At 38.2% G+C, this 12634-nt stretch overlaps 1 protein-coding gene across 2 annotated transcripts in view; it reads right to left on the minus strand.

The window, feature by feature from the left end:
• Positions 1–1572: 1572 nt before the first annotated feature.
• LOC136857194 (zinc finger protein 64) overlaps positions 1573–12634 on the minus strand; it is a 127738-nt gene continuing 116676 nt past the window's right edge. For both annotated transcript variants that reach the window (XM_067135654.2, XM_067135653.2), the window contains one exon: positions 1573–2628. In XM_067135654.2, coding sequence (XP_066991755.2) covers positions 1613–2628 — 1016 coding nt within the window. In that variant the 3' untranslated portion in view covers positions 1573–1612. The remainder of the gene's footprint in view (positions 2629–12634) is intronic.

Here is a 12634-nt window from a genome sequence, read left to right on the forward strand (position 1 = left end):
ATGTAATTTTGTGATTTAATCTGGGTGAAAATGTACCATACTTTTCAACATTAATAAGATATATGTATAATTTTGTTAAATATTTTTATGTAATAAAAACCTGAGGTGTACATATGTACACCATCAATTTTGGACACCCTATCAGTAGAATATTTTTTCTGGAATTTTTCTCAACATCTCTGATTACCTATTATCCACTCTAGTGAATATCACTGTCAAAATCCAAATTTTTGTCTCCTGGGACTGAAGAGGTTAAAGCAGATCCCATATACAAATTTTCAGTTCTGTAATATCTTCGATTTCTGAGATATATGTATCCCCATTAAAGGCATTCAACCCATTTTTCACCCCTTCACACCCCTCCTATTGCGATTTACAGAAAACAAGAAAATACGGGTTCCTTTATTTTTAAAGGAGATTCTAAATACCGATTTTTACATCTGTAAACTTTTAAAGTTTTAAGATGTAGACACACTCATTTTAAAAATTCACCCCCCTTTTCACCCCCCATCATTTGGATTTTCCAAAAACGAAAAAATACCTGTTTCTTTATTTTTAAAGTAGATCCCAAATACCAATTTTCAGGTCTGTAACATCTTCAGGTTCTGAAATATAAGTAGCCTCATTAAAGGCATTCAACCCATTTTTCACCCTTTTCCACTCTTCCTATTGGGATTTTCCGAAAACAAAAAAAAATACATGTTTCTTTATTTTTAAAGGAGATTCTAAATACCTTTTTTTACATCTATAAACTTTAAAAGTTTTGAGATATGGATACACTAATTTTAAAAATTCACCCCCTTTTCACCCCGCCATTAATTGGATTTTCCAAAAACAAAAAAAATACGTGTTTCTTTATTTTTAAAGGAGATCCCAAACACCAATTTTCATGTCTGTAATATCTTCAGTTATTGAGATATAAGTATCCTCATTAAAGGTATTCAACCCCATTTTCACCCCTTTTAACCCCTCTTCACCCCTCCTATTGGGATTTTCCGAAAACAAAAAAATATGTGTTTCTTTATTTTTAATGAAGATTCTAAATACCAATTTTTACATATGTAAACTTTAAAAGTTTTGAGATACAGATGCACTCATTTAAAAGTTCACCCCCCTTTTCACCCTCCAATTAATTGGATTTTCCAAAAACCAAAAAAATACGTGTTATTTTTAAAAGAGATCAAAAGTACCAATTTTCAAGTCTGTAATATCTTCAGTTTCTGAGATATAAGTACCGGTATCCTGATTAAAGGCATTCAACCCCTTTTTCACCCCTCCTATTGGGATTTTCTGAAAACAAAAAAATACGTGTTTCCTTATTTTTAATGAAAATTCTAAATACCAATTTTTACATCTGTAAACTTTTAAAGTTTTGAGATATAGATACACTCATTTTAAAATTTCACCCCCCCCTTTTCACCCCCTTAGCGACGGGATATCCAAAAATCCTCTCTTAGCGAGCACCTACATCTTAATATGAATATATCTCCAAAATTTCATTTCTTTATGTCCAGTAGTTTTGGCTCGACGATGATGAATCAGTCAGTCAGTCAGTCAGTCAGTCAGTCAGTCAAGACAAGTTATTTTATATATATATAGATGAAGTCAAGGGTCAATGATTCTCACTAACAGCGGAGCCTTTGTCCATATGGACAGAGATAATAGACTGAAGAGGAACAGTAGTTGATTCAGAGCTTGTAGAAGTGGTGCCATCAGCTGATGTCTGTATGAATGCAGTTTCTGTCCCAACAATGCCTTCTAGTGGACCTGACAAAACATACTGCATACCAGGTGGTAAAGAAGCTGCCAACTGCTCCATCAGTGAATTATTCTGATCCACTGGAAGAGGAAGATATTGTCCACAACGTCCAGTAACAAGAACATGACTTGTCTGATTCAAAGATGCCAGGATTTCAGCATTACGTAAACCATCTCCTACAGTTCCCTCTACCACAGATGCATTTTGTAAATACAGAAGTACTGGCTGGGGCTGCAATGCACTAGCATCTATCATTTCTGGCTTGGCTAATTGCTGAACAACCTGTGGCTCTTTATTGTTCTTTTCACTTTCAAGATTTCTAATGAAAGACTCACTATTATTAGGTTCTTTGGAGTTAGCATCTAAATGAAGGGAATTATTGTTATGAGACTCTTGGTGTCCAAACCTGTCACCTTTCAATTCTGCTTCATTCATCTGAATAGACAGAAAGGAGACAGGTTCAACAATACCTTGCTTCACATCAGTATCATCATTTCCCATCCGTGCAACAGCTCTCTCCTGATCACAAGCTGCTCCTACCTCAGCTGCTGCTTTACTGAGGATTTCAACAGCAGTAGTGCTGCGATCCTCAACTTCTGAACTACGAGTCTGAGATGCATTCAGTGCCTCTTGATTCTGATGCTGCCGCATGTGACACCTCCAAGAATCCTCACGGACAAATGCTGCATCACAAAATGTACACTGATGTGATTTGACACAGAAAGGTTTACAATGAACGTAAGACTTCGAACCACTGACTCGTGCAGAAGTTCCCTTGGCAGCAGTTGAGGTCTCTTTGCTGGTCCCCTTTCCCTTTCGAGAACCTCGTGTGTCTGGATGCTTTTTCTTCACATGGCTCTTTACACTGCCTGCAATAAATAGAATTCACTGAGTTATTCAGGTTATATCCTTACTCAAACATGAATACAACATACTTAAATTAATTTCTCAAAGAAAGTAACATTTTCTGAAAATAAAGAATATACACACTGAACAACTAGAACATTATGAAACAAATAATGTTAAAATTTCTTGTAACCAAAGTATCTGAACCTATTTTCATGGCAGCCACTGTCACTCCCAGATGATAAATATGATCTAACTAGCAATATCCCACCCCAATCGCTCTTAATTGGGAACATGGGTTGACGATCACAGCGCCCTTAGCTGAGTCCTGGCACTGCTTCCAGTTACTTGTGCCAGTCTCATCACTTTCATCTATCCTATCCGAACTCCCTTGGTTAACACTTGTTCGCTTTTGACCCCGACGATATTAGGTTGCAAAGTCTAGAGGGGTCTTCATTTCACGCCCTTAGTGGCCCTTATAATGTAAAACAAAAACTAAAGGTTTCCAAGTATTCAATACTATTTATCGTAACCTTAAAAAGTTACATATATTTTATCATCAATCAAAATCAAGTTAAAGCAAGACATGAATTACGGACAAAATTTAAGAAGTAAGCATGTGTTGCTGAAATTCAGAGCAAGTCAAGTAAAGATTTGGATGTTAAAACACTCATCACAATCACACGTCTCGTGTAAATTCTCAGTCTTTTTTCCAATTGAAGAATGCACTTCACAGAAAACTACCTAGTTTCATGAAATATATTTGTAACTTTTTTAAGGTTACAATAAATAGTACTGAATAGGTGGAAACCTTTAGTTTCTGTTTTACATTATATTGCTCTTCAATACGGAATAATATGAAATTTATTACCTACGATTGGTGGCCCTTGTCATTCTTTGGCTGATACCTTCATTTTTTGAAGTGCTGGATCCCTTCCATTTTTTCCTCCTCTGATCAGTGTTAATAGAACATGGTTGCCTAGTTGTACTTCCTCTTAAAACAATAATCACCACCACCACCACCACTAGCAGTATCCAACAGACTCCACCCACAATGTACCATGTTGTTCATTAATATTTCCCCAGAGGTACTTGCAAAATTTGAAGGTAATGAAATAATACACATGAACTGTTGTGGTAACAGAATATAATATTATATCAACAAAAATTTGAAATTACATCACAAATAGGAATAGGATTACATTTGTTTTTCTGCTAGTTGCTTTACGTCGCACCGACTCAGATAGGTCTTATGGCGACGATGGGACAGGAAATGGCTAGGAGTGGGAAGGAATCGGCCGTGGCCTTAATTAAGGTACAGCCCCAGCATTTGCCTGGTGTGAAAATGGGAAACCACGGAAAACCATTTTCAGGGCTGCCGGCAGTGGGGTTCGAACCTACTATCTCCCGAATACTGGACACTGGCCGCAATTAAGCGACTGCAGCTATCGAGCTCGGTGTTTTTCTGCAATTAGATAATTTTTTGAACTTATCACATATTACTGATATTGATTCAATAACTTTGTACATATTTTCTAACTGCAAAATGTCCACCTCCTTGGTGCAATGGTTAGCATTATTAGCTGTTGTCCTAGGAGGCCAGGGTTTGATTCACTGCACTACCAGAGATTTAAGAATGGTGGGAGGGCTGGTGTGTGGTTAAAATGGTACATGCAGCTCTCCTCCAATGGGGGTGAGCCTGAAAAGAGCTGCACCACCTCGGTATGAGGACACAAGTTTATTCTACTTACTAAAATCATTAATCCGGTGCCACAGGATAAACAATACTATACGTCACACTATTAGGAGTGTACTGTAAATGTATAAATTAACATCACACTAACACATCAAAGGTTTTCGGCAATGCAAGGATGGGAAAGGGCTAGGATTGGAAAGGTATCAGCTGTGGCCGTAATTACACTACAGCCCCAGGATTTGCCTGGTGAAAAAGTGGCAAACCACAGAAAATCATCTGTAGGGCTGTCAAAGGTGAGATTCAAACCCACCATCTCCCGAATGCAAGCTCACAACTACGTGACTCAAACCCATAGCCAACTCACTTGGTGGCAACAGTTTTAACTACTAAGCATGTAGTTATTATTTAACCTAATGATGAAGTAAAGGTGAAAAATTCAGGACAGATTTTCCAATTGCTGCAAACTATGACTAAAATGAAGTCTCTACAGGCTGGAATAAACAGAATCAAAAATATATATATATAAAAGCCTAACACCACTCATTGATCATAAAATCTCCAAATCCAAAAGACCTGGAAAGCTGAACATTGGTTCATCTTTTGCCCTAGAGGCACACCAAGAAAGAAATTTTTCAGAGTTCAACTTCTGCCCTAGATTTAGACCCTTTGCACAACAGCACAGGCTAACATAGGCAAAAATTTAATCTGTCACACAAGGATAAGACAAAGGTGATTTTGACTTCCGCCGCAAGGAACAAATCTATCTTCTGTACCTAGAAGAGCACAGATGAGCTTCTGCATGTAGATCTTATCTTCTTCTTCTCTTTTATTCCTAATACTTTCCACCTTTTCAGACTAATTTTGATCACAATACAACAAACCAACTATTTTCAAGATACTGGTACCACAATGTATTGCTCTACAGCCAAAAGTGCTGGAGAGCACATGTTGACAGACTCACAAACGAGACAATCAGAAGTATTACAACTTTCACTTGGGCAGATTGCATAAGATATGCAGAAAGATTGAAGGAAGAAGAAGAAGATACTATTCTGTGAGAGAAGTTTATGGTGCTCACTGTCAGTTGTCTTATTTACAGTAATACGATCAGACGTGCTTCTGTGGGCTGCTGTCTCATTTACAACAATACGACCAGACTGTTTATACTGTTCACTGTACTAACTTCCTGTTACTCATAGCTGATGCTATTTCCATTTTCTTTTCCATATCTATCTTCTGTACCTAGAAAAGCACAGATGAGCTTCTGCGTGCAGCTGTCTCATTTAGAGCAGTATGATCAGACATGCTTCAGGATTCTATCATATAGCTTCATAATGTTTCATACAGCTATTGAAGTAAATTTTATTCATCATACACATCTTCTTATCTTCTGTTCTTTTATTCTTAATACTTTCCACCTTTTCACATTCATTTTGATCACAATGCTACAGTTTTTTTTACCAGGTTTTCCTTTCTGTTTATCTACAGTTCCTGTATACTATAGTTCCTGTTTCTCATAGCTGACTCTTTATTTTCCTTTTCTTTTCCATAATAGGGTTCGTTTGAAATGGAGCTCATTGCTATAGATGGCATAATGGTACCCCACTATGCTGTACCTATGAAGGGAGATGGGTCCTGTTTATTCTATTCCCTATCTTATTTAATGAACTCCACTGACTCGCTGGAACCTCAAGAGTGGGTTAGTGTCGTACTGGCAATGGTTTTAAGTGTTAACTATGCTGCTATGTGCAAACATGTACAGAACCATGGTTGAGTACCAGGCTTACATGTCACTTCACACCTCATATGCCACTCACTGCCAAATTGTGGCTGTTGGCGAAATATACCGTATAATCTCGAGTACCACCCGCATTGTTTTCTCGAAAATATCGCTTCCAAAATTGGGTGCGAGTCTCTCCACTCTCAGTATACGCTACTTCCGCGCTTGGCGTCAGTCTCACACATGTTCTTGGAGTATCAACATGAATTCCACAAAGCGTTTGCGATCTTTTACTGCGAGTGAGAAACTGAAAGTAGTTCGGGAAGCCAAAATTATTGTAAATCATGCCGCCGGTAGGAAATACGATATTGACAAGTCATGTATTCGCGATTGGAGAAAGAAGAAAAATGTGCTATTATCATGTAGTGGTAATCATATAGCTTTCGTGGACCAAGTGTACAGTTTCCAGAAATTGAAAAAAAACTTTATAAATATGCGACAGAAAGGCGGGAATTGGGATATGGTGTATCAACCGAACTGTGTCAGCTAAAGGCATTAGAGATAGCAAAGGAACTTTCAATGGAAGGGTTTAAGGCAAGCCGAGGATGGGTTTGTCATTTTTATAAAATGAATCGGTTGAGCATACAAAGGCGTACCTCAATTTCACAGCATCTTCCTCGTGCCTGCGATGAGAAGTTATTGTCGTTTCAGTGTCACATAATTCGGTTGATGAAGGAAAATGCATATTTGCTTTCCCAAACTGGCAATGAAGATCAGACGCCTGTCTACTTTGAAATGTCAGTGGACAGGACTGTGAATGTTAAGGGTGCAAAAAGTGCTACCATTACAACAGGTGGTAATGATGAAAAATAATGGTGTATGGTAATGTTGTGTATTCTCGCCAACGAAACCAAATTGCCGCCGTACATTGTTCTCAAGCGAAAGACGCTTCCTAAAAATCTACCCGCTGGTGTTATCGTCAGATCTCAGAACTCCAGCTGGATGGAGAGTTCACTTGTGGAAGACTGGGTAAAGTGTGTCTAGCAACGTCGCCCTGGTGCATTATTGGGACAAAAGAGCTTGCTTGTTCTTGACAGTTACTGCGGCCACAAAACAGATGCTGTGAAGAAACATATCAAGGATGGGAAAACCGACCTAGCAGTCATTCCGGGCGGCATGACGTCTATGCTACAGCCGCTGGATGTCTGCGTGAACCGTCCATTTAAAGCAGCCTTGAAACAGCTCTATAAAGAATGGATGGCATCTGATAATCACACACTGATGCCAACTGGTTGCATTCAGCTGCTGTGTTCGTGGATTTTGACGGCATGGAATCTTATCCCTGGAGACCTCATACAGAAGAGTTTCAGGAAATGTAGCATTTCTATGGCTATGGATGGCAGCAATGACGACATTTTGTGGGAAGGTGATGGTAATGAAAGTTCCGAAGTTGGTACTGATGATGATGATGATGAATGAATGAACTTGTTGGATATCGTTCTGGAAACGTTTGTTTACTTTTATTTGTATTTTCTTATCATTTGATGTGTGTAAGTAAAGATTGTAAATAATTTTGACATCACTTTCTTTTTTTTTTAATTTTGTTCTTAATGGTTCATGTTTGTGGGTTATTGTAGTCACGGCCTAGTTCGTGAACCATAGGCAACGGCTGAGTGGCCTAGTAAGTGGTCCTGAGAGTCGGGATACCAGTTGCTATTGAATGGGAGTGGGCAGATTCACAATTAAGTATTTATTTTCCACCTAGTCGATACAATGATTGCTTAAGGCAATTTTTAATGGTCAAAAGTGGTACATGTTTCGTATATTATCAACATCTTCAGCCACATAACACTGTTTAGATGAAAAATGTATAAAATTGACAAAGTAATGCTTTAGAGGAAGTGTCCTTAAAATTAACATAAGATTGACAAGATTAAAACAAACAAATAACTCAAGAGAAAATATATAAATTATTTCTACAATAGAAAGCAGTCGTCAAGGAAACACTTATACAATATTCCATAGAGAAATTGTCCTAATAAATATTCTTTTCTTAATAATTCATGAAAAAAGATCAATTTATAAATTAAAAATTATACAATTTATAAGTAATTATCGAAATGAAGAAATCCTGATATCACAGTGCGGCTCTTATTATTAATGTAGATGAAGATATAACTAATTCCTAGTTGTCAAATCTTATTAAGCCTGCTTTCCTTTGGAACAGTAACTCCTGTCATTCTTTCACAGTTTTGCGCCGGGTGTAATATTGATGATGCGTTCTTCCTTGCTCTTGCACCTGAGGAGGTGGAGGAGCGGGGGATATAGGTGTGTCAAGAACTTCCTTGCTGTCACCTATAGCTTCAACTGAGGAGGAATAAGTTGTAGGGCTATCTGTAGGAGGAGAAATTCCAATTCTTTTTTCGTGATCCTTCTCAAGCATTTTCAAATATACTAGAATTTGATAATATAATGGATTCTTAGATTCATCAATATTACACCCGGCGCAAAACTGTGAAAGAATGACAGGAGTTACTGTTCCAAAGGAAAGCAGGCTTAATAAGATTTGACAACTAGGAATTAGTTATATCTTCATCTACATTAATAATAAGAGCCGCACTGTGATATCAGGATTTCTTCATTTCGATAATTACTTATAAATTGTATAATTTTTAATTTATAAATTGATCTTTTTTCATGAATTATTAAGAAAAGAATATTTATTAGGACAATTTCTCTATGGAATATTGTATAAGTGTTTCCTTGACGACTGCTTTCTATTGTAGAAATAATTTATATATTTTCTCTTGAGTTATTTGTTTGTTTTAATCTTGTCAATCTTATGTTAATTTTAAGGACACTTCCTCTAAAGCATTACTTTGTCAATTTTATACATTTTTCATCTAAACAGTGTTATGTGGCTGAAGATGTTGATAATATACGAAACATGTACCACTTTTGACCATTAAAAATTGCCTTAAGCAATCATTGTATCGACTAGGTGGAAAATAAATACTTAATTGTGAATCTATTGAAGTGCGATACGGACCATGAAGCTGATTTTATGTAATGGGAGTGGGCATTCGGACATATTCTGAGTCATGGCCCTCCTTGTGCTCAGGCGGCTAGGACTATACAATTCACCGGTAGTCCATAATCCGTTAGAGGAGAGATCCTCACTTGGACTATGTGCAAGTAGGGTAGCATCCTGCTTCATGAATTTACCGAGCTCAGAACATTTTAAGCAAGCCTCGGACTTATGGGAGTAACAGAGTCCCACTCCCATTTGACAGGCGAGGGACTCCTTGGAAACAACTTGGCGAACGAAATGGAATTTGATGGGGAGCTATCAATATTAATGGGGCTTATGGAAGAAAGAAGGTAGAACTGGCTGAGTAAGCAAAGAGGATGCATCTGGATGTGCTAGGAGTAAGTGATATTCGGGTAAGGGGAGATAACGAGGAAGAGATAGGAGATTACAAAGTGTATTTGACGGGTGTTAGAAAGGGAAGGGCAGAGTCTGGGGTAGGGCTCTTTATCAGGAATACCATTACATAGTTTCTGTTAGGCACGTAAATGAGCGAATGATGTGGGTAGATTTGTCAGTTGGAGGAATTAGGACAATAAATGTATCTGTGTATTCACCATGTGAGGGTGCAGATGAGGATGAAGTTGACAAGTTTTATGAAGCAATGGGTGACATCGTGGTCAGGGTCAACAGCAAGGATAGAATAGTGCTAATGGGTGATTTCAATGCAAGAGTTGGGAATAGAACTGAAGGATACGAAAGGGTGATTGGTAAATGTGGGGAAGATATGGAAGCTAATGGGAATGGGAAGCGTTTGCTGGATTTCTGTGCTAATATGGATTTAGCTGTTATGAATACATTCTTCAAGCATAAGGCTAGTCACTGCTACACATGGGAGGCTAGGGGTACCAGATCCATAACAGACTATAGGCACCGTGCGCATCGCTCTAGCGGCCGGGCGTAGAACAACACGTGAGGCAGACTCCAGACTCGCAGTAGCTGTTCTGTTATGACTGAGCGTGTAGTTACTCCGATGATAATGACAGAGAAAGGAGATCAAGGAAATGCAATTGCTGTGTTGTCAGATGTTCCAATACTTACGCAAATGCGAGAAGTGAAGTACAAATTAATTGTTTTCCAAAACGAGCGATAGAAGAGGACCGAAGGAGGCGATGGATACAAGCAATTAACCGAACGAAGTAAGTAGGCCTACACATACGTACTGCACACATTTGCAATAAGTTCAATTGATCCGATTTAATTTAATTTTTAGCACCGATGGATCACTCTGGCAACCTACGACTTACTCAAGAATATGTAGTGCACATTTCATCGGAAACAGAAGCCTATGTTCCGACAATATTTCCGGATGAATACAAGAAGAGGAATGTGTAGCTGCGATCCAGCTTACAGCGCTTGCACTGACAACTCAAGCAATTAAAAAAGGAAGAATCAGAGGGGGAAATTTTCAAGTACAGTTTGCCCAAGTAACATAACCAAAGATGCATACGTGGGAACAGATGCATCTGAATTTCATTGTTCAGACTTCATGTTTTCTTGTTCAATAAATGAAAATGACGTAAATACACAAGCATGTATTCCACTTAATTTCGGTCTGGGAGGGGACATTACGAAACATGATAAAATGTGTGGAACGGAAGACGATCAGGGTCCAGGTTTCCAAGGCTACAGTTCCATAAGGAACAATACACAAATGCGTGATTTAACAGGTGTGAACTTCGACGTCTTTGCCTGCGTTATTACCAAACTGTAACGTTTCGAAATTATGTAAAAAACCAGATTATTCATTTTCCTAATGAAAATGAAAATCGGACTGTCCTATTCTGCTTTGAGAGTGTTCACAGTACAACAATTCCACGTATTTTTATGACCGTGCTTATGCAACTGCCACTGCGAACGAAACATTTCATATTCTAGCCTAGTAAGGAAAATGTTCAAGAAACAATGTCTCCAGCATTTAAAGAAATTACGGTAATTGTCGAGTCATTATTGACTGCACGGAATTTAGGGTTGAACAGCCTCCCCAAGTACAAGAGATTGTATTTCTATTCTCAATACAAGGGTTGCTACACTACAAAATTTTTAATTGCGATCACGCCTAATGGTATGATCGCTTTAAATCTACGATAGAAGAGCTAGCGACTCATTCATAACAGCCGTCATTGGTTTACTTTCCTTCAACCTGGCAATGAGGACATGGCTGATAAAGGATTTAGGCATCAGAACTAACTTATCTGGGCACGGTATCATAATCGTGACACCACGGTTCTTACATGACGGGAGATTAACAGCTGAGGAAGTTGAGAGTACTTGCAATATTGCGAGTGTTAGAATTCACATAGAAAGGTGTATTCAAAGAATCAAAATATACAATATATTACAGAAATTTCCAACACAACTTTTTCCACACATGGATGACATCGTCTATGTGTTGCGTGTTAATGAATTTGCAACCCCATCGAATAACACGAACAACAAATGAACTTCCATAGCATTCTATTGCTTCACTTTCCATTTCACTTCCATAAGAATGTTCAAAGCAGCTCCCCCAATTGGAGATTCATTTAGAAATGCGAGAACAAAAGTATCAAAGTTATGTCACTTAGTTTTGATCCGATTTGCTTTCGAGCTAGCAGATATTCTTATATTTCTTTCTTGAAACCATCGAGAGCTTCCTGATTGAGATAGTGTCCAGGGAGATTTTAATTATATGATCTGTATTAACCTGCATTTTGCTGGTAAAAAACATTTCGTCACTCACAGTGTGAAAGGTGTATTTGTCTGGCAAGCGCACGTCGTTAGAGACTTGTAAATGTAATAGCTGTGTCACAATTTCCTCACATTCTTCTCTCTCCACATCATTCACTATCATGTCTATCAATGAGGTGACTACGGCCCTGCACGATTGTTCGATTTCAGTACTTGCTTCTGCTCGATGCTTTGTACAAGACTGAAAGAGATGTTTTAAAATATCCTCAGTTAATTCGAAGGGGGGAAGAGATGTCCTCAAAGTCTTTTTACCGAACAGTTTTCTACGTGTTTGCCTTTTCTATATTTTTCTGTTGACATTGTTTTAGGGCTCGGTTTTCCCCACTGTTGCGGACGATCTGTTTTGGAGGCAACACTTTCATTATTTTTATAATACACTACCGCAGCTACGTGTTTGCAAGTTCTTCTGGCGCCGGCAGGACAGGAACATTCGCTGGTAGAGGCATTACGATTCTGGTCAACCTGAACACAAAATAAAAATGCATACAACTTACCAAACATGCATAAATTAATCTTTACTAAATAAACTATATAAATTTTTACGTAACTACACCTTGCCTACCTCAAGTTTCATGATATAAGGCAGCAAATTGGCAGGCGTTTGTCAGGTGACTTTTCCAGTGATGTATCCGAAACCATTCAAAATTAACTCTTCAACGCCGTTCACGTGGCCACTGACAACAAGGTTTCTTCCTTTATTGCATGATGATTCACTTTGATCCCCGAACTGAATCGCTTTAAACTCGCAACTTGTTCGAATGTTACACACGTTTTACTGAGACTGTCGCACTACGC

This window comes from Anabrus simplex, chromosome 1, assembly GCF_040414725.1.
Source record: "Anabrus simplex isolate iqAnaSimp1 chromosome 1, ASM4041472v1, whole genome shotgun sequence".
In the NCBI taxonomy this organism is placed as follows: Eukaryota; Metazoa; Arthropoda; class Insecta; order Orthoptera; family Tettigoniidae; genus Anabrus; species Anabrus simplex.